The 24,172-nt window shown below is 36.5% G+C and overlaps 1 protein-coding gene across 1 annotated transcript in view; it reads right to left on the bottom strand.

Annotated features, from left to right (window-relative positions):
* Window positions 1-2,950: 2,950 nt before the first annotated feature.
* The window catches only part of LOC134750752 (uncharacterized), a 28,726-nt gene continuing 7,504 nt past the window's right edge, over window positions 2,951-24,172 (bottom strand). The window contains exons 3-12 of the mRNA XM_063685994.1: window positions 22,850-22,958; window positions 19,817-19,906; window positions 16,498-16,608; window positions 15,711-15,896; window positions 14,189-14,385; window positions 13,633-13,687; window positions 10,330-10,519; window positions 7,280-7,428; window positions 3,480-3,659; window positions 2,951-3,144 (exon numbers count right to left, since the gene is read on the bottom strand). Of these exons, the coding sequence (XP_063542064.1) occupies window positions 2,951-3,144; window positions 3,480-3,659; window positions 7,280-7,428; window positions 10,330-10,519; window positions 13,633-13,687; window positions 14,189-14,385; window positions 15,711-15,896; window positions 16,498-16,608; window positions 19,817-19,906; window positions 22,850-22,958 (1,461 nt within the window). The remainder of the gene's footprint in view (window positions 3,145-3,479; window positions 3,660-7,279; window positions 7,429-10,329; window positions 10,520-13,632; window positions 13,688-14,188; window positions 14,386-15,710; window positions 15,897-16,497; window positions 16,609-19,816; window positions 19,907-22,849; window positions 22,959-24,172) is intronic.

Raw genomic sequence — 24,172 nt, 5'->3', positions numbered from 1 at the left:
CAGTTCTGGCGCGTGATTATACTAAAAAGGGCGAAAAATGGTCTGAGGGCCAGATTACGGCGACCACGGGTCCAGTATCGTACAAAGTGGACGTCGGAAACGGTGCGATTTGGCGGCGGCACCAAGACCAAATTATTCCGTTAAGGGATGAAAATAATTCTTCTAGGTTTTCATTGTCGCGCGCGAGTAGGTTACCGGCGGACACCGACTCGGGCGAGGCAGATGGCGCCGGTGGGGGATCGGTGACGGAGGTGGCTGGCGAGTCCGCAGGGGTTAGTGAGGAGACTAATAAGGGTAGCGCTGCTGACTTCACCAAGTCAGCCGAGGAGTCGGATACCGAGTTTGACTACGAGTACGGGGACGCGGTAGACACTGACAGGTTGCCGGGTGAAGACAATCACGACCGCCCCGCGGGGTCCGCAGCCACTTCCGCTCGAAGCATTCGGGCCCAACGTAGGGCTAATAAAAAAGCTACGGTAGTGAAGTCTAATCGAACTTAAGGTTTAATTAAGAAAATAAGAATAATAACAACATAAAATGTATATTTAGTTTATATTTTTTTAAAGAAATACTCTTTCTCTTTGTCAACATATTTGGCACAAGCCTTATTTTATGGAATCGGCGTATCAAACGCATACTTTATTAAGGTACATTAAGGTAATTACATACAACATTTAACGGGAGTCCACGGAATAAGGTTTTTTTTCTAAGTATCTAACGAGAAAGGTAATATGAGTCAGGTACTATATAATTTCATGAGATTTGCCTTCCAATGGTGGAAGGGATATATAGGGTAAATATTGTTATATATAGAAGAAATCATTTAAGGTCAAATTGGCATGAAATTATGTTAAGTACAATATTAATTCTATGAATACTATGTCTTGATTTGGTGGTGGGATGTGTAGGGTATGCCAACAATAATAATAATAATAGCATTAAAAGAAAAGCTTAACCTTAGTAAGATAAGTTAGTCAATAAATTTAGATTAAGGTACTAACATTGAAAATGAGTGCATCATTTCGCCGTTAAACGCAAGTTTGGCGAACCTAGTATAAGTTTAAAATGAGTTATACTTTTTTGAAAAAAAAAAAAAAGTATTTTTTTGTTTTTATTTTTATTATTATAATTATTCAATAAAAATAACTTGTAAATGGGGCAGCGTTTGAGGGAGAGAGCCTGATGCAGAGGCTGTTTATCGCGGTCCAGCGTGGCAACGCGGCGAGCGTGATGGGCACCTTTGCAGGAAGGGCGCGGGACGAGTTGTTTGACTAAGTTCTTAGTTGTGACTTGTGGCTTTGTTTAGTATAGTTTTAGTTAAGTTTATAGTTAATTTTAATTTTATTTATTAATGTAATGATTGAATATATTTCGGTATTTTAATTTGTAAAATGGTTTCTATTTGTTGCTAATTTAATGATAATTTCTTAAATGATAATAACAAAATTTTCCCCTCAAAAAGGGAAAAGTGTTAAAGTATGGCAATACCAAAACTTCAGACTGTTTCAGACACTGTTTTTAACGAGTCAATAAGAAAGGCACAAAACGGATCCTAATTAAAAAATACCGTGAATAATATACACCCATAAACCAACAGGTGAATACACAGGCTGAATTTTTAACCACCAGCCTATCACCAGCCACTCTGCGTAGTGAATTTATAGTTCATACTGAACAACTTTTATTATGGGACCAATGCCGAAACCGGGGGAAAAATTAACTATCCCATAGAAATCAGCGGCATCACATCAGCCGGAATGTATGAAACATTTAATATAAATTATAATATATCACATAAATAAATAAAACCGGCCAAGTGCGAGTCGGACTCGCGCACGAAGGGTTCCGTACATTAATTTAAACAAGGTATTTTTTATGCGAAATGTAAGGTAAATGTCTTTAAAAAACCCGTAGGGGTCGGATCAAAAACTAAGTAATTAAGTCCGACTCACGTTTGACTACACATTTCTAATAGGTTTTCTTGTGATCTATAGGTAAAGAACTATTTTGTGTATTTTTTTCAAAATTTTAGACCCAGTAGTTTCGGAGATAAGGGGGGGGGGAATCACAATGAGCTCTTTCATTTGATATGTAACACGATATAGTTTGAAAAGCTTTATTTTTTAATTTTCTCATTTACCCCTAAAAGTGGTCCCCATGATTAAATTTTATTTGTTTACGTTACATGTCCATCTTTGGGTCACAAACTTACATATGTATACCAAATTTCAACTTAATTGGTCCAGTAGTTTCGGAGAAAAAAGGCTGTGACAGACGGACAGACAGACAGACAGAGAGACAGGCAGACAGACAGACAGACAGACAGATGCACGAGTGATCCTATAAGGGTTCCGTTTTTTCCTCTTGAAGTACGGAACCCTAACAACGGCAATAAAATCACGTTTGTTGTATGGGAGCCCCACTTAAATATTTATTTTATTCTGTTTTTAGTATTTGTTGTTATAGCGGCAAGAGAAATACATCATCTGTGAAAATTTCAACTGTCTAGCTATCACGGTTCATGAGATACAGCCTGGTGATAGACAGAAGGACGGACAGACGGACAGCGGAGTCTTAGTAATAGGGTCCCGTTTTTACCCTTTGGGTACGGAACCCTATAAATGGGGAATAAGTAGTATATTAATATACTAATCAGTATACAAAAAATTACGAGTTTATTAGAAAACACCATTCCCCTAAAGAGGGCGCCACTGGACAGTAGACTCAATCTTAAGAAATACTGCAACCGGATAATAATATAATATTTTATATAAAAATAGTAATCTAGACTCAATCTTAAGAAATACTGCAACCGGATAATAATATAATATTTTATATAAAAATAGTAATCTAGACTCAATCTTAAGAAATACTGCAACCGGATAATAATATAATATTTTATATAAAAATAGTCATTAAAACTAAAGCACGTTATCTAAAGTTATCTGCTTTAACTTCCTCCTCTCCTTCCTTCCTTGCCTTCCTTTCTCTCTTCCCTCAGTTGTAACGTTATGTGTTGTCCTTCTGCATATTTGAGTAGCACGTCATACTCCAGTTTCACTTTGCTGTGGTCGGCCGAGATCCGATATTTACGTACCAAGTGCACCACCATGGTCTTTACAGCCATAACTGCATAGGGTTTTCCTTGAAATTAAACAAGCATCAATGTACATTGTACAGTTATCACTATCAGAAGTAAATCTCTTTAGCAATTTTCATTTTCGACTTGTATCCATGGCGTACCTATGTCCTATGACCGGTTGCTTTGTCCTAAACGGCAAATCTAAATGCCAACACAAAGCTTGATTTAAAAAAAATAGAGTTAGACCAAGATTAGTCTGCAACGATTTTGATAGTACACGCAGTGCAAGTGTTATTTTGAACGTCACACTTCTATAAAATTATGACGTATAAATAACACTTGCACTGCTTGTGCTATCAAAATTGTTGCAGACTTATCTTGGTCTAACTCTAGGTACCTATGCAGTTCCTTTTCCCGAGGCTGAAGCCACAGAAGGCGCCAGGACTCCGGGGCAGGGTCGAAGGGTCCAGCCACCGCTCGGGCCTGAACTGCTGGCGGTCTGGGCCCCAGATCGGGAGCCGGTGGATACCCCAGAACAACAACACGCAGCCGCTACCAGCTGGGAGCGTGTAGTTCTCTGCAATCATAATCATAATCATAATCATTTATTTGCACATAAAATAAAATAAAATCGTTGTTTGTTTTTCAGTTTGCATTATAAAACTACCTATTCGTTTTATAATGCAATGCAAACTGAAAAACAAATCGTCAGAATAGTTTTTAAATTGTGTATTGTTTTTGTATAATTATAATCAATTGTTATTTTCCACATCATAATATAAATTCGTATAGATTAGTGTAAAAGTAATTTATATTGTAATTTAATATTATGAAATAAATAAATCTAAATTTAATCTAATAAGATTTTGTGTTTAAATCATGAGACTGGTTATACAGTGTGAAAAAAAAGATGGGCCCTGGATGGAAAGTGCCTTAAAACCTTAATCCGAAAAATCTCCTTAGATGATCATATTTTTAGTGTTCCGTGCAAAACTTATTTTGACTTACGGAACACGTATGGGATCACTTCGGTCTTGCAAATCAGTTAAATGCGTTTTTCTCAGAGACCGTTTAACATAGATACCTAAAATTTGAAACAGTTATAGCATTTACCACCACTAATATTGTAAATAAGTCAAAACCGCTTATTTCTTATTTTAGGGGGTAATTTAGGGGGTTGAGAGGGGTAACCTTTTTTGTTATTTTATTTGTAAGAATCGAGTGGGGTACCATTAGAAAGCTTGCAAAAATTTGAGTCGATAGACTGATTTTGACTTCATTTTAGATTGCAGTAGTTTCGATAAAAAATGCATTTAAAGTTGCAAGTTTTCATACAAAAAGATTGTCCTCTGTCCTGGGGATTTTCGCAAAAACTATAAGTAGCTAACCGGCAGCTAACCAGCCAGTAACCAGTAGTTTAAATACCATATGTTAACCAGCAGCCAGTAATTTAAATACCATATGTTAAAAGAGCAATACTTTAGAAGTGAAATTCAGCACTTAATCTCTCATCCAATAAATACGAGGCAAGTATCAAATCAAATGCTTCGAAAGCCCCAATTCAATAATTTTTATGGTAGAAGAACATCAGATTACATCATACCAGACCTAATAAATAAGTTACCTAAAGAATGGAAAGATAAGATAACACCAAATAATATAGGAAATATTCTTAAAAAAGAAATGCTTAAACAATTAAATTATTTTAACTAAATTGAATAATTATGTTATTTTGATTTGTTTGTATTGTTTATGTTGTTTGTATCGAGTATGCGCCGACCGGTTCTAGTTTTGCTCGGCCGGCCGCGGCCGGTGTGATGAGATGCGCTCACTTGTGATTCTTTGCAATTATTGTGTTGTTTACGAACTGGATGTGTACCTAAGTATTGTATAGTATATTTGATTATGTAAGTACTGCGGAATGGAGTATCGAGACAAACCATTCTGGTTTAACGATACTTTTTATCAATTACCATGTAAAATTTGTGATTTATCTCTAGTAATAGTAATACCAACTAAATCGAGTATGGAGACGGCGGGAAAATTATCAGGTTAACCTTATCTTTATTAGTTTTTTAACTGCAGCCTGATCTTAGGTTACTTAGGTTCAGTTACTAGCTTGGATCAGCTTCTTAGACTGGTAATTTCATATTAGGAAGTCGTTTTAGCGAGAAAGATCTTTACTCAAAACTTTGGCATTGAAATTAATGACTTATGTGTGCGACACAAAGTTTAATTCAACTTGCTTGTTTTTGTGGGTTATTTCATTTTTTTGTAATACTCTACTAAACGCATGAGAGAAAAAAAGATCTACAAAATACAACCTTTTTATAATGCAAATAAGCTTAAATTTCGAACGGGCTTTCCAACCAATGGACTATCTCAATGTCGTCGCTATACTTACTCAACCTCGTATCTGCAACACTCATTTGATGACAAAACCACTCGTATCCCGAATGAAAGATAAGCGACATTTCCATCAAATGATTGATGCGTATATGAGGTTGCGTAAGTATAGCGACGATGTGCTCAGTAAGAATCATATTTATTGTTGGAGTAAACTTAAAAAAAAAAAATTAAGAATTTTGTTCTTTACTGTCGTTTTGTTTTTTTTTACACAAAAAAGCACATAGAGTTAGTAAGACGTATAGAGATAACAAAGTCGTTTAATATTTATTAGAGAGTATCTAATTCGTCGAAACAATATTCACAATATCTCTTTGCATTAAGTACGATGATGTGTATATACAGTATGTATATTTTTGAAAGGATCGGTGAGAGCAGCAACCAGATCCCGTTCTGTTCCGAGAAAATAATCTTGGAAGACCTATAGTATATGACAGTTAAAAAATTTATTGTAGTTTTTGGAAACAGGTAAAGTTGACGAAATTGAGCCGATGTTGTTCAAACTTGTTTGTGAGATCGGCTCACATTATCGGCCCGATTCGAACTTTAAGATACGTCAAATATTACGATTATATTACGATACGTTTTTGTTTCAACAAACGTCACTTTTGACACTGACATATCTAATCCATATCGTATCTAGTCGTAATATTTGACGTATCTTAAAGTTTGAATCGGGCAGTATATTTCGTCAACCTTAGAGCCAGCGACAAAAATATCAGTTTAGATTTGGTACTCATGAATCAAAGTTCTACTAAAATATTTTTTCTTTTAAAAACAATAATGGAAAAGATTTTCTTTTTTAAATTCTTTGAAAAACACGATAATATTATATATTTTTCCTCGTCCTAAATTCAAGACGTGCAGAAAATATAAATAACTTACTCATAACTTATACTTTTTTGACAGCTGAAGTAGAGTAATAACATTAATGCGGTTTATATTGTTATAAAAACATTATAAAAACTTAATTATAAAAACTCGGACTGAATTCAGTATCAAGTGAACGTAGTTTAGCGAAAAGGATTCATCCATAAAATATGACATTTAAATTAATTGATTTTCTCTTTGAAAGAAACATATCTTTTTAAACAAATTGTGGATTAGATCCTTTTCCCTAAACTACGTCCAATTATTGATAGAGTCCGAGTGTCACTATGTCATCATTAATGTCTAATTTCTATGAAAATATGACATTTATCTCACTCTTAGGTCAGGATTACACTCGTAAGTTTTACTTACTTAATAAGTAGGGACAAAGCTATTTGCTAGAATGAGATAACGATATTCATATCTCATTCTGTAGTATAGCTGTGTCCCTACTTACGTAAGTGAAACTTACGAGTGTAATCCTGGCTTTACACTACTTACTTACACTCTCTCACTTTGTTAGCTTAGACGAATTTTTAGCAGTTCTAAATAATATTAAAGTCTATATATATATATGGCATGGAACTAGAAACAAAATCAAATCAAAATAATAAGTTCTAAATTTAATTCAAATTGAAGCAGTATAGAATACCGAGCTATAATGGTGAACCATAAAATACTAATGATGATGACTTGTTAGATAATTTACACAAAAGCATTTTTTCTGAGTAGCGAATTTTCAATTCGCGGTTTTACGATTGCAAATTTATTTATTCGTCTTTTTTCATGTAGCGATTTTTTTGAAGCGTTTTATAATGTTCACGTTTATTTTTTTTGCTTATTTTACCAGTAGATAATTTCAGTTCAGTCAGTTATCATGATTGATGTTCGCGGCAAGCTGTCAGGAAATGAACTGCTTACTGAGTTTGATGTCCTTGTCGACCTCCCGTGCTACGAAAGGTACCACTGGGCTGAGGCGAAGCACCTCCTTGATAACTGCCTCCGTGTAAACAAGTCTCGCTATGTCTTCCTTGTCCAAGTACGAACTAGGGCCTAGGACGGATATCACCCTGTAAATATGGCGCAAGTTATTTGTTTGTACTGAAGTTAGAATTGTCTAAGACACACTTCTCGCCTTAGAGTAGGTTTTATGAAAGTCACCTTTTTTTTTTTTTTTTTTTTTCTTTTTTTTCACCCAATCCATCATTAGGTGACTTTCAAAAAATTTCCGAGTAAAGGCAGGTTGGGCCGGAATGCCGAGAAAGCGGCCCGCGCGCGTCGCGTCTTGGATTGTTCTGACCTACTAATTGTCCCGATAGGAATGGGAAATTTGAAATGAGTAGGCAGAAGAGCGTTCAATAAAAATATTTATTACCACAACTAGCTCAGATGGTCAAAAGCGGGTAAAATGTCGTGGTTCGCGCTAATACTTGTCGAGATCGGATTCCGCTAGTCGTTTGCGGCCAAAGTACTCCCCTGACGGTGCCGAGGTGGTAGGCGCAGGTCTTTCGGGTCGGCGCTGAGTTCAGCGCAGCTCGTAACTGTGTGGCGCTGAGTCGGGAAAGGGCCAGAAGCAGAACGGCAAGCGGGCGGCAAGCAGGCAGCCAATAAAAGTCACTCTGGACTTTGGACCCTGGAACGCGCCATCATACAATGCGTTAGAAACGGTCCATAAGCGTTTGTGAACACCAGCGGCAAGAAGGAAAGCACTATAGTAGTTGTGTTGCCGTGGAAGTTCACAATTCAGATACGGAGATTACAAAAAGGCGAAGTAAATTAACGAAATAAGGAATTTAAATGCAACTATTATTTTTAATACAAAATGGAGGGTCGGTTGACAAAAGGTCATGACGACTATGAATAGAACTATAGTGAGGAAGTGATTTATCTTTAGTTAAATGACAATTACTATGAAATGGTTGTAATTACAATATGTAAGTTAAAATTCCAAAGCAATAAAATAACACTAAAACATCCTAAGCAACTAACATATAAAATGTATCCACTTACCCAATTCGGGGTACACTTTAAAACATAATTAAACACCACAGTGATTTTATAATCGTTGAGGGACGCGTAGGGACGAAGTCAAAATTCGATAACGGATTCGTTATTTCGAACCGTAGCAGAGATCGATAATGAGCGACGTGCGTTCCACTCAACTTCAATGATAGAATGAACGAGCGAGCGGGTGCGCGCGATGACATGACACAGCGCACCGATAAGTGCATTCATTCAAGCACTCGCGAATGTGAACACTATTGTGAATGAATGTTATAACTATGGCGCGACATATTTGAAATAATCAGCGTGATGATGATTTTATATTCCTGAATACACAGTTTTAAGACAGTAATGTTGTATATTTTAGTGTGTAATATAGTTAACAATTGTAAATATATTTTTAATTAGGTAAGTAGTAGTTCTTAAGGTCTATTTTTATGAAACATGTAACGTATTACGTTACATGTCATGTCGCGTTTTGGCGCATCGATCGATTTCGACCTTTATTACTATGCGAGAAGGGCTCAAGGATAATTGTTTTTGATTAGTTTTCTATATTGTAGATAGATGTTGACTTTATTAGAACTGACATCGCACGTTACACGGATACCTGTAATGTTTTGGCGTATGTATGTATGTAAACACTTTATTGCACATAAGACAGGTTAAGATATACAATTAACACGTTCACTGCGAAACAGGTCATTTTGACCCTGTACTGGACTTTCGCCTGGTGCGGCGACCGAAATACGTAACATCCCCCTGGTGCGAAGGCGATAATGTTGTGATATTTTAATTGTTTTATATAGTCAAGTATACATCTATGGTTGTCATTTAACATTCTACCCGTTATAATATAAATTAATTAACAGGTCACGTAAGACCTGTGCGCACCAGAATAAAACTTTTGCTATTCAGTGCGGAACAGGGCCTATATGACCTGTTGTGTACGGCCTTGTATAGCACTGCAGATTAGGGCAGTGCGCATTAGTGTTGTTACTCTGTTATCAATACACACGTTTGTATATTATGATTCTAGTGACCAAATGACTGCATATTATTCGATCTTAAAAAGAGGATTACAATGATACAGAAAATTAATGATGAACATTTTATTTGGGATTTGTAAACGCCTGAGTTGTATACAATGCAGCCCCTTAGTAAAAAAGGGAATTTGCTTCACTTTACTGAGTCGTTAGTGTAGTCATTGACAAGTTTCCTTCAAAGACGAAAACAATCTTATATACAAAAATGCATACACAATTAAAATTGCCTTAAAAATATATACCTATTAAAAAAAATGAATAAATTGAATCGATATATTTGTTTGTTTATCTTTCCCATCACTACTGAATCATCGACACTTTTACCTGTGCCCGTCCTGGCTGTGCGTCACAAGTCATATCTGACCTGTTAATTAATTCGTCTATAAAAGCTCAACCAACAGTCAACAACTTCGGCGAAGGTAATATAAGGTAGATTAGTTATTAGACTTAACATTGTCATAATTAAATTTAATAAGTATATATTTAGTAAAAATATTTTAGGTAAAATATAAACCCCTTCATACAGGCTGTATTTGACTTGTACTGCATAGCGAGAAAGTTCAATACAGGACTTTCATGGGTTGTAACGCACTGACAGCGAGTTCACAAAATGCAGCTTCGCAGTGAACGTGTTAAACAGAAAGTATACAATGTACAAAGGCGAACTTATCCCTGTTAGGGATCTCTTCCAGTCAACCTTTGAGCGACTGAGAGTAGACAATTAAAAATGACAGACAAACGAACACTATGTAGCTACTCATACTGGATTATGTATATAAGTAAATACATAGCCTGTAGATTTCATTTCCACACATGACACATGATTATCTCGGATGTTTAAAAAAATATTTTTAGGCAAATATATAACCATGAAAGCAAAGTTGGCTAGTTTTACTGTCTTAACAAAAATCCTGCGCTTACTCCTTATATAATTTCTCTTGCACATCCTGATGAGTCCCCAGCAGCACCATGATGGACACGAGGGCACGAGACGAGGTGTCATAGCCGGCCGCTATGAAGATGTTCAGCTCATTCAGGATCTGGTCATCTGAGAACGACCCGTCGTCTGACAGGTCTAACAACAGGTCCAGGAACGCTATGAAGCGGCGGGCTAACAAAATGAAAAAGATAATAATTATGAAGGGTACACGGAGAGGACATGTCTAGTCACTTTTTTCGGAAAATGAGATTTTCATTTCAAAATGTAGAGCTCTTATTGAACTATTGGTTATATCTTTTGCTATCACAATATGTAACACAACTTTTTTTTAGTTATAAAAGACCTGGTCACAGAATTACCATACATTTTGACATGGTTCCAAATTTTGAAACCGCGATTACTCAAAATGTTACTAAAGTGACTAGACATGTTCTTTCCGTGTACCCTTCATATAGTAAGATCATAGAGTAACTTATACTAGAGCGGTACTGTCATAGTAAATTTTGTAACCCCAGTAAATTCACTGCCATCTGTCGACACACTTTAAAACTAAAAATAAATATTTATAAAAATACGATAAAATGTATTTAAATATGGATAAATGGTTTTTTTATTTGCATTAATTATTTGTATATGATTTTGACCCATGTTCTTTCACTGGTATGCGTTAAAATTATAAATAACAAACGAAACAGTCAACGCCCTCTATACGAGTGTAGGCCAAAACTAGTGGCGCCATCTGATCGAGAATCAAATTTTCGTGATTTTCGAGGCACGTTTTTTTCTTAGACTGTATCCATCTATTACGGAGTTATATCTATCTTTGGTAAGATTGACTAGCGTCCGTCTAAGCCAACCCTGTGCCCACTTGGCAAAGATAGAGTGTGGAAGCGCGACCTTAAACTTAGGAATATGACATTTCTATAAATACATTACGTTTTCCATGCCACGCAGTTAGCTCAGACATACTCTAACATTTGGCATGTCCTGTTTTATTTTATTTTTAATTTTATTGCCAACTGTACTTTTTTATCAACACTGCCAATCGAGACAATTCATACAAACCCAAAGTAAATGACTGCGTTGCTTTATCAATTGGCCCAAAATTAAATAGCTTGCTTTTGAAGACAACTTACATTAGACAGGCACTGATCAGTGTAAGTTAAATAATAGTACATTTCGATGCTAGTGCGGAAAGAATGACATTTCCGCACGTGTATCGAACGACGTTTTTTAATACAGTTGCGAAAAAATTAGAAAAGCAACAAGTAAGGAACGGAATTCGAAACTTTTATATTATTAATTCTGTGACATCATTGACATTGACATTATGAAGAAGTGAAATAAAACTATGAAAACGGATTATATCGCGTATATTGTTTATCGCGTGTATAATCCGTTTTCATAGTTTTATTTCATGAGTAACTATCGCGGTAACCGAAGACAATATTATTATGAAGAAGTGTTTTTCTAGCTTTTATTCGACTAGAATAGATTTTGTTATTATTATTGAACCCCCTTCAATGAAAGTTTTTTTTTCAAATGCATGTTCTATAAGACAGAAACAATTGTAAATATTAAAACATTGTACTATTATTACCTAAACATCGTTATTTATGATTATTTGTGTATCGTATATTTATAAAAACAATATCGAATGTTGCCTTTGGAAACTTAAAACATTCTTGCAGTAAGAAAATATGCCTCTTCTTTGACAGGCCTTCCGTTCCATTCAGACAACTTATTAAGAACGGTTTTTCAACATTAAAAAATAAACGTATTATTATACTTATAATGATGAAGAGATAAGTAATAAAATACGAAATATGCATATTTTTCGTATTCTTACATTAACAGTAGGTTTTTATGTTGATTACGACGTTTAAATGAAACTAATATTAACACTCATCAATAAGTAGTCATGAATTGCAACAAGTAAAAATTTAAAAAAATTGGAAAAATAAAAAGCACTAGTTCGCGAAAACCAACTTTCCGCACGCTAAACAGCCACGAAAAGTAGCACTTTTTGAGCAACTGTATTAAAAAAAGCCTGTAAATATCTTTTCTCAAACATGCTATGTAATATTGATATTACGTTCTTTATATTAGGCTGGGAAGTATCACGACTCCGGCGCGGCTAGACGAGGGGCCTGTAATGAAATTTCATACAAAGTTGCAGGCCTAGGCCGGGAAGTGGCTCTTTTTTAATTTCCATTTCACATATATTTGTGACACAGCATCATGGCATTCAGCCAAAAAAAAAACTATAACCAATATTTGCTTATGGTTCGAAATGACATTCTGCCAATACCCCTTTAAAAAAAACAATAAACGATAATTAATATATTTTTCAGTTTTATTTGTATCGAATTTACAAAAAATATATAAATAAAACATTATTAACAAATTCCAATAATATTGAATTGCAAATTTACCTACAAATACAGATTTAAAATATAGTTGGTCAAACCTGTTTGTCAGTAAATAAGAACAAAAAAACTATACTCATCCTTTTCTTTTGGGTGCTAGTACCAGTGTAAGACAAAGATAGTATGATTATCTCTGTCTATGTTTGAAATGAGACAGTCCTTTGACAAACTATATTTCATTTAAATATTAGCGGTAAAAATGTCTACTCAAACACGCGTTCGTGTTTTTTTAATCGTTTTGGAGGTAAAGTTGAACATTTTTCATTGTGTATCTGTAATTCTATTTTATTGAATTTATTGTGCGTCGTTTATTGTGTTATTTAATATGAGTTCCGACGAAAATATTAAATGAATACCTGTTAATTATACTCCATGTTTAAGGCAACGATGTATGTGAAGCATAATATCAACATAAAAAACGATGTAATCTTAGTTATGTGGCTAAAACTACAGTCAGAAGGATGCAAGGCGAAAAATCAAAGATACATAAATATACCTTTGAACATTTGTGTAATAAATTAAATTGATTAACAACATGTGTAAAATATACGACACGTGTGATAAAGATAGGTACAGGTGGTAGTTATATTTTGTGCCTGGTTTACTTTTAGTTTCTTTAGAATTAAAACTTTGATTTCGTGGAGATTTCTTTATTTATTTCATTGCATGTTTGAGAAAAGCACTATACATACATCGGCGTGAAAAGGGGTTGTCGGCCTCATAACTATCCGGCCTCACTACGTTCGGCCGTATATATGCATTCGGCCGGCAACCCCTTACTTCCCGGCCTCTGTAGTAATGTACTATTAAACTGTCTACTCCACGTCTACTCCCTTTACATATTTTAACACTTACAAGACGTATTGGCTGCTTTCGCTTTCTGTCTTTCTGCTCTTCTCTTGTTTAATACCTTCAAGGAAAATCGAAATTTTTAATAACAAAGTCAGGTGCGAGTCGAATTTACACATTTGTCTTTCTGTTCATGATAATAGGTCACGATCCATCTAGACTAGAACGCCATACACTGAAAGAAATCATTGCATAACAGTAACAAATTATTTTGTTACTAACTACTTACCTACACTAAAAATGGGACTTGAATTGCGAACTGTTGTAAGGATGACTCACGTTAGACCGGGCCGTGACCGGGCCGGAGCTTCCGGCGCTTCGTTTTCTATGGAAAGCATCACGTGATCACCTGTCATGTCATAGAAAAGCTCCGGCCCGGTCACGGCCCGGTCTAACGTGAGTCATCCTTTACCTGTTACAGAATCGGTGTTATTATATTGAGCAAAATTGATTTGTTTATTAATTAAGTTCAGATATTTTAATTCCTTGTAAAGCATGAAAAGTGTTGTGGCCGATTTGCTAAATAAATGTTTGAGTTGCGTTGAGTTTGAGTTTCACTTACACTTCTAGACATTTTGTGAACAACAGCCACCGCGTCGTCCATAGTTTTTCGAAGCGCAGAGAACTGGTAGAGGAAGTCAGAATGGAGCCAGAATCTGCCCAGCCGCTGAGCGGAGCCGTCCAGTGCGACAGCAAGTGCCTTCTTGTATTCCCTGTCGATGACTGATCGGTCGTCCAGATAAATGCCAAAAACGGTTTCTGTAGGTTTTTACAAATATTAAGGAAAACTGAAGATAAAGAAGTGACTCATTTTGCATCTGTTGCTGCGGAGTTATTCCCTTGAAAGTATCTACAGCTGCTTACAAGGGAATACAACGCTAATACAAGAAAATTAGCCTTACGAAATTTAATAAAAAATTCTGGATAAATTTACCATTTAAACGTGAATGCAGTCGGCTGCATTACTGCATTAATTTGCAGCGCGACATTAATGCCGACTGCATTGCTGCTGCAAATCTCAACATGGATATTTTTACATTTGCGGCAGCAATGCAGTCGGCAGTAATAATGTCGTGCTGCAATACTCCAGCAATAATCCTTGTGTAGTCTGAATCCGACCTTTACACAATGTATGGCGGCTGGAGTCAACCGTACATGCTCAGAGCGTGAGTTTCGTAGCCATGACTGAAAAAACTTCAACTGAGACTTACGACAGACAGTCAGTCTCGGAAGTAATCCGTAGGATCGAACTGGTCTCCAGCCGATTGCTAATGTGATGTGTTTAATATTTTATAGCCCTCAGGCCATAAAAAGGTCTTCAATTCCATTGAAATTTCAATATTTTTTCTGTCAAATCAAAATTGCATTTGTCTTAGCAAGTTTTTCTTGGTATGTGGCTAGAGGATATGAAAAAGTGGAAATTAATCACCGACAGACAGAGTCCTGTAAGAGCTATTTCTTGGAATATGAAATTCTCACCGTTCCTAGTCTGTATATATTGGTGGTACTAACAGATTTAGTTAAGTCTATTTCTAATATAGAAACACCAGAAGACAGAGAACTCCGTCTAGCTACTAGGAGAAAAGACTTGCCACAAACAATCTCGGCTAAGCTTAACATAGTTAAGCACTCAGCAAGCTATCAGGCCATTATTCTCTTTAATAGATTACCGGTTGAACTGAAGATGATCGTCAATGTAAACAGGTTTAAAACCAAGCTCAACACTTTTTTGCTAAGCAAGTGTTTTTACTCAGTGGAAAATTTTTGTCAGCCTACTAATTAAAATTATTTATTGAATTGACATTATATACACTCAAATTAGAATTATTCATACATATACAATATAAATAATAGAATTATTGCGTAATTGACATATTTTATAATTGTAATTGTTTTTTTTTTCATTAGTAAATCATTTTTGTTATATTTGAGCAAATTAACGTTTATTCCTTGTATGTTATTGTGTATTTTTTTTGTGTTAGCCTAAGTATTTTAATGTATAATTTCCAATGCGATGTAAATATTGCTTGTGAATGAAATAAATGAAATGAAATGAAATGACAAAAGATTCTGCAGCTACTTACGGCAAACAGTCTCGAGGGTAACTTCTTGGAAGTAATTAGTAGGATCAAACAGGCCTCTTCCAGCCGACTGTTCCATTTCCAGAGCCAGCAGCGTGGCCTGCCGGTTGAAGATGGATAGGAACCCGTCCAGCACGTGCTGGCTGAACGTCGGGTTCAGCAGCTTGCGATTGTTCTTCCATGTGGCCACTATAAGCAAGTCGAATTAAAAACCGATATAATAGCCGTAAAGTGAACATAGAAAGTCTGGTAAGACGTAAAGGCGGGCCACCAGTGTGCGGCACTGTGCGGCACAAGTAAATTCAGTACTAAATCCTTGTGCCACACACCCCAGTAGCATTTATACGTCATTACGTAATAATGCCGTCATTAAGACGTCGCTGACGTCATTTTTCTACCTGGGCAGTGCCTCACACTGGTGGAATCCCTAAGAACTAGTAATTATAACATCAAAAAAGGTGCCTATATATTTTAATTCTACTGTTATTGATAAAAAAAATTGCCAGAAAAATGAGAAAGACACTGGAAAATCTCGACACTCTTCTTCGGCAGTTGGGTAAAAAATTGAAATTTAAATTAATAGGGCTAACCTGGGTGACAGCTCTCTATGTACCTCTATTCTATAACAATATTAATGTTGGAAGTTTCATTGTCGCAATTTTTTCACCTAACATCGTGTATACACATTGATTAGTATTTAGTGTGAGTTCATATATTTGCTACTTGCGTTTAGTGGAAAAAGTGTAAACAGGTCTTATGTAACAAGAAACGATAAGTGGTATTTGGTTACCATCGGAAGTAAGCAGTCCGTCGCCGAACCAGCCGAAAGCTATTTTTATAAGGTAACTCTTTTTTAAACACGAGTTGAGCACGGTGAAAGCGTCATCTGGGTCGTTGATACCTAAAAATATACAAAATCATTCAACCAGTGTCGAAAGTTCGCAAGCCTTCTTTTTCTTTACCTACATAATGAATGAGTCGATTAATTTTTACGTTCGTTCAGTGGTTTAGGAGTATTATGGCCGCTGTGATAGCCGACCCTAGAGACAACCATACCCGGTCTCCTCCTACTTATGTGTGAATTTCTATACATCATCCTTAAGGATAACAGGCTAGAATAGTCCAGGTCCAAACCGAGGTGTCTGACACTTCGTTTTTTGTAGAAAGCGTCACGTGATGACCGATCATCTATCATAGAAAACGAAGTGTCGATCGCCTCGGGCCGGATCCAGACCGTTGTACATTTATATGGGCAGGCGTGTGCCACTACGCTTCGCGCGACCGTCACCAGATCTGGTGTCGCATACAAATATGTCTCAAGCAAGTAAACACTGCATCGCAGCTGGTTGCAGGAACAATGACAAAAATGCTGACTACACATAAGTATATAATATGTCCAATCGGCAACGTTTAAGCGCGTTTGCTATACCTAAACAGGGGTTTTGTTATACAGTGAGCCTTCTGTACGTAGTACCAAAGAGGATATAATAAGATAGAGTGGTACTGTCATAGTAAATTTTGTAACCGCTGTAAATTCACTGCCATCTATCGACATACTTTAAAACTAAAAATGAAGATTTATAAAAATACGTTAAAATGTATTTAAATATGGATAAATGATTTTTTTATTTGTATTAATTATTTTTATATGATTTTGACCCATGTTCTTTCACTGATGTACTTTATAATTATAAATAACAAACGAAACCGTCAACGAGACGTCATACGAGAGTAGGCCAAAACTAGTGGCGCCCTCTGATCGAGAATCAAATTTTCGTGATTTTCGAGGTACGTTTTTTCCTTAGACTGTATCCATCTATTACGAAGTTATATCTATCTTTGGTAGTACAGTACTATTATTTATCCTGTGATATGGGTAAACTGCAAAAAGGCACATTTTACGATAGTTTATGTTGTGACTGCTGCATAATGAGTGTGAGTTTATGAAATGAGCTGAAAGCATGCAATTATGCTTTATAATGAGCACACATACATAACACACACATATAATAAGGTCTCTATGATGTGTCCAGGATCCGCATGTTACGGCCACAATTGCGGCATTTGATCGCGTACTCAATAAAACGGAATATCGAGTTATAGTAGAAATGAGGTCAACATATTCTTAATAATTTTTAAGAAAAAAAACCGACTTCAATGGGGGATGCCGCTGAAAGTTCACTTACTGTTGATGGTGCACTCTTAGATTCCAGACAATGAAATGAAAAAGACAGCATCTTTTCCCTAATTATGTAGAAAAGGAGGTAAAACCACCCACTTTTCTAGTAGCATTTCGTTTTGTAAGGGTCGCAGTTCTAACCTAACCTAACCTACTTTTCTGATAACATTTTTTTTGTAAGGGTCACAGCTCTAACCTAACCTACTTTTCTGATAGCAGTTCTGTTCTGTGAGAATCGCAGTTAAAAACCCACCCACCCACCTAACCTACTTTTCTAGTAGCATTTCCGGGTCCGTGTCTGGGTCCGGATCCGAGTCCGGGTCCGTGTCCGGCTGTCCGAGTCCAAGTTTGGGTCAGAGTTCGATCCGGGTCCGGGTCCGAGTTGGGGTCCATGTCCAGACCCGGGTCCGGGTCCGAGTCAGGGTCCAAGTTTGGGTCTGGATCCATAAGGAAGAGAACAAATCGCCAAACGTGAACTATTTGTCATTGAAGAGTTCCATTCTGATCATCATCAGCAGTTCCACTTGATCAAATGTCACCTTTTTAAATGTAAATGCTGGATTTGTTGATGAAAATACAAAAATCACTATATGTATGCCTTTCACATTTGAGGAGTTCCCTCGGTTCCTCGTGGGTCTCATCATCAGAACTCGAGCTTGACAAAATATGTTTTAAAAACTTAATTTGCTTAACAAACATAAAGAAGAGGACAAATCGCCAAACGTAAACTATGCGTCATTAAAAAGTTCCATTCTGATCATCATCAGCAGTTCCACTTCATCAAATGACACTTTTTAAAATGGAAATACTGGATTTGTTGATAAAAATACAAAAATCACTATATGTATGCCTTTCACGTTTGAGGAGTTCCCTCGATTCCTCATGGATCCCATCATCAGAACTTGAGCTTCACAAAAATATTTCTTGAAAACCTAACTTGCTTAACAAATATAACGAAGAGGACAAATCGCCAAACGTGAACTATGCGTCATTGAAGAGTTCCGTTCTGATCATCATCAGCAGTTTCACTTCATCAAATGTCACTTTTTTAAATGTAAGTGCTTGATTTGTTGATGAAAATACTAAAATCACTATATTGTTGAGGAGTTCTCTTGATTCCTCATGGATCCCATCATCAGAACTGCTTTTTGACAAAAACGGGACCAAGCTGTATGTATATACTTACAATCAAAAAAAGAATTTTTAAAATCGGTCCTGAAATGACGGAGGTATGGAGTAACAAACATAAAAAAAAACATACAACCGAATTGAGAACCTCCTTCATGGAAATCTTGAAGTCGGTTAAAAATAAATTAAAAGTGGAAAAATTCACTGCCTTGGTGGCTTAGATGGTAGAGCACTGTACTAGTGATCCAGTGGTCGTGGGTTCAAGTCTCACCCAAGACAGTGAATTTTTTCACTTTTAATTTATTTCTAAGCTCAATAGCATCGTTCGCAGACGTTTCAGCTTGATAATAAATTAATTTAATTCATATTCTTTTTTTTTCAGAGATTTTTAAAATTTGAATGTCATTATTAAATCGAATTTGACTTTATTATTAAATACGCAATTAACGTTTTTACAGATAAATTGTTTGTTGTAACAAAACAGATTATCTTTATGAAAAAAGAAAAAAGAAAGAAAGAAAACAAATTTATTTAGCATCATAACATAAACATTGGACAATACATTGAAAAACACATACAATACAAACAAGATGCTAAACAGGATCCCCACTCAGCATAATGCCACGACAAGCCATGACGCTGATTTTCAGTAGGTACCTGAATTAAAACTAAGCTACAACTAAACTAAAACTAAACGAGTGACAACACAAACGTCAAACACAATTATGCTGGCCGTAGGAATTTGCGGTTTTTGAACAATTCATAGGGTTTATGATATGTGTGGATAAAAATAGCTACTTACAGAATATGGCCCTAGGTCCGAACCATAGAGTAATGATTCCTCCAGCTTGTTCAGCGGCTACGCTAAGTTCTTTGGAATATTCCCATAATCCTGAAAAACCATTAGGGTCAGTTAAACCACTTTCGAAAATGCCTTATAAAAAATAATTATTATAAAAATAAACAAAAAACCCGACTGCACACTAAAAAGAGGAAAACAAGCCCCACAAAAATATTGTTTAATCACATGCTAAAACCAAGCTATGGAATATCGTTTAAACAATATATAATTTTTAAGAAAAAAAACCGACTTCAATGGGGGATGACGCTGAAAGTTTACTTATTGATGGTGCACTCTTAGATTCCAGGCAATGAAATGAAAAAGAGAGCATCTTTTGCCTAATTATCCTAATCCATTTTTTGCCTAATTTTGCCTAATTGCCTAATTATTATAATATTGCCTAATAATGTAGAAAAAGAGGTTTAACCACCCACTTTTCTAGTAGCATTTCGTTTTTGTAAGGGTCACAGTTCTAACCTAACCTAACCCACTTTTCTAGTAGCATTTCCGGGTCCGGGTCTGGGTCCGGATCCGAGTCCGGGTCCGTGTCCGGCTGTCCGGGTCCAAGTTTGGGTCAGAGTTCGGTCCGGGTCCGGATCCGAGTTGGGGTCCATGTCCAGACCCGGGTCCGGGTCCGAGTCCGGGTCCAAGTTTGGGTCTGGGTCCATAAGGAAGAGAACAAATCGCCAAACGTGAACTATGTGTCATTGAAGAGTTCCATTCTGATCATCATCAGACAAACCGACAAAACACTGCGTTTTGACAAAAACGGGACCAATCTGTATGTATATACTTACAATCAAAAAAAGAATTTTCTAAATCGGTCCAGAAATGACGGAGTTATGGAGTAACAAACATTTAAAAAAAAAAAACACAACCGAATTGATAATCTCCTCCTTTTGAAATCTTGAAGTCGGTTAAAAATGCACTATGAAATGTGTTCGTAATCGATAGTTAAATAAATAAAAACTTATTCTAAATACTAACTAAATATAATTTATAAATGTTGATGGTAAGTATCGCAGGCGGGGACCAACAGAGGGTTACTTATAGTCATTTTGGTTGTTGGTTGTTAAGTTTACTATTTAGCAGAATGTTACTTAGGTAGATATTTTCGTTGGTGGCGGTCAAGTTGGTCCCCGCGTGCGATACTTACCATCAACATTTATAAATTATATTTAGTTAGTATTTAGGATAAGTTTTTATTTATTTAACTTTCGATTACGAACACTTTTCATAGTGCATTTTATATTGTTTAAACGGTATTCCATAGCTTGGTTTTAGCATTTGATTCAACAATATTCTTGTGGGGCTTGTTTTCATCTTTTTAGTGTGCAGTCGGGTATTTTTTTTTTGAATAATAATTATTTTTTTATTTATAACTTTTTAGCTGTTTTTATTTAACGAAAATTTTGTAGATTATTATGTAAGTACCATTTGAAAGTTCTACGATGACGACCAGATTCAAGGTGGTTCCTTGCAGTTTATACCTGACGATCCTAACAAGAACGAGGGGGCATTTGACCTTGAATCGCGAGTGGTCCCCATACAACCAACTATCAGTGATAATTACTTCATTACCACCAATCTGGACTATTGGCACTGAAGTCATTATTGCTGAAAGTCTCGCAAACGTTTAAGTTCAGTTAAAGAACATTCGTCGTGGGCCGGTATAACAACTTTTTGGGGTCAAGGGTTTTTATTGCTAACCCAGCAAGTGTTTTAACACGGCTTAGGGCTACATAAGCCTGACCCTTTGCAAACACATTTGATAGGTCCACGACGGCCCGATCTAAGGTGGTACCTTGCAGTTTGTGTACCGTTACAGCCCAACAATGTATCAAAGGCAGCATCCTCCGTTCAATTTTCCCTTGTCCGCGAAGCGCATCAAAGTCGACAGTGGAGGGCTCTATGCGAACACCCACACCCAATTGATTGCCCTTAACAGTACGAACGTCGAACTCTATGTATACAGCCTGTAGCCTGTGTGTAGCCTGTGGCACCACTTAAACGAAAGGTACGAATATTTAAAAAATAGTATAAGTGAGGATTGATTAAAAAAAAAGTCACTTTAACTAACAAAAAATAACGAGTTATTTAATTAATATGAAAGAACGTAAAAAATAACCGAAAAGAAGGAACCAAATAACAGTGTGCTTATTTAGAAAGAACGAAGGAAGTGAAAAGAAGAAACGAAAGAATGAGTTAATTAATTAGAAAGAATGAATAAATGTAAAGAGCGAAACACGAACAAAAAAGAACAAGTTATATAAAGAGGAAGTATCGAAAAAAATACTTAGAAAAGTCGACCGTCAACGACGTGTGCCCTCATGCGTGTGCCCGCGTTCGGGTTGTAGACTTGAGAATATCCCTTTCCGTACCGCACCGCGCGCCACAAGGCAGGCCACGCCCTCTTTGCCCGCTACCAGACCGCTACGCGAGGGGTGCGCGGGACTTGCAGAACAAGTTATTTGCTCATTGCTTGCTGACGCGTGGGTGGCTTGAGTTTACGAAGAATTAACATGTTCCTGTAGGAATTTCGGGGTAAAATGTATCCTATGATACTCCCGTGATCAAGGCGAATCTAATGATACCTCATACATCAAATTTTTTCAAAGAAAGTAAAGAAAATATTATCTCTGTATCCCGTAGGACTTTCGGGATAAAATGTATCCTATGACACTCCCGTGATCAAGATGAATCTAACGATACCTCTCAAAATCCATCAAGCCGTTTAGGCTACAGGAGGCCACAAAGAAACAGACATACATACATACATATATACATACTTACATACACTCGAAAAACATTACCCTCCTCCTTTGGCAGTCGGGTAAAAATAGAGTCCAAGGCGTCAGTCGAAAGTTCAATGGTACAAATTTTAACGTCGCTCCAGTGTATGAGCGTGATAGCGCTATGTGCGTATATAGCCGATGTCCCGCTCGCACACCGGAGCGACGTGCGAATTCACATTAAATGTGAAGAACAACTTACGTTCACTTCCCCCGCTTAGCTTGTATAGGTGCCCAATCACAGGCAGTCCACCTTTATATGTGGGTACTGTAGATATCAAATCCAAATATCTTCGTCTTTTTTTCTGCAACTAAAAATTAACTTATTTATTACCTACCTTACAGCCTCGACTTATCAGTACATTTTTTAAATTGCTTAAATCCATGTCATTCATTATACACCTTGACTGCATTCTAGTTATGTTATGTACTTAGTGCGGGATATTATGTAGTCCAGGAAATACTCTATATAATTAGGCGGCCCTCAAAGCATTGTAAAAATACAATGTTATTTAATATCTCATGCTCTGAAAGTGGGTCGGTGTTGTTCTAAAAAGTGCGCAAAAAGTGATACGTTTCTGCTGCTCTAATGCAGAAAAGTGGTGTACTCCTCTGCGTTCCCGTCCCAGAGCAACTGCATGGGTGGAAACAAAATGGAAAAAGGGTGTCTTTATTTATCTTCACAACATGTAAAATCTCCGATTGCAAGTAAGTCCTAAGGAAAAAAACCGGCCAAGTCCGAGTCGGACTCGCGCACGAAGGGTTCCGTACCATTAGGAAAAAAAACAGCAAAAAAATCACGTTTGTTGTATGGGAGCCCCATTTAAATATTTATATTATTCTGTTTTTAGTATTTTTTGTTATAGCGGCAACAGAAATACATCATCTGTGAAAATTTCAACTGTCTAGCTATCACAGTTCATGAGATACAGCTTGGTGACAGACAGACAGACAGACGGACAGACGGACAGCGGAGTCTTAGTAATAGCATAGAGTAACTTATACTAGAGCGGTACTGTCGTAGTAAATTTTGTAACCCCAGTAAATTCACTGCCATCTGTCGACACACTTTAAAACTAAAAATTAAGATTTATAAAAATACGATAAAATGTATTTAAATATAGATATTTTTTTTTTAAATGCATTTATTATTTGTATGTTTTTGACCCATGTTCTTTCACTGATATGCGTTAAAATTGTTAAATAACAAACGAAACAGACAACGCCCTCTATACGAGTGTAGGCCAAAACTAGTGGCGCCCTCTGAACGAGAATCAAATTTTCTTGATTTTCGAGGCACGTTTTTTCCTTAGACTGTAAACATCTATTACGGAGTTATATCTATCTTTGGTAATAGGGTCCCGTTTTTACTCTTTGGGTACGGAACCCTAAAAATGATGGCCGTAGGTCTATTAGGTACTTTAATTACTTATCATTCTCCTGGCGCATTCCCTATTTGGGGTCGGCCCTCCTGATACTTCTTGGCGACGCCCGGTCAGTGAACCGTATTCGACGTCGCTACGCG

This window comes from Cydia strobilella, chromosome 20 (genome assembly GCF_947568885.1).
Source record: "Cydia strobilella chromosome 20, ilCydStro3.1, whole genome shotgun sequence".
Classification (NCBI taxonomy): Eukaryota; Metazoa; Arthropoda; class Insecta; order Lepidoptera; family Tortricidae; genus Cydia; species Cydia strobilella.
This window is presented reverse-complemented; position numbering and strand designations above follow the sequence as displayed.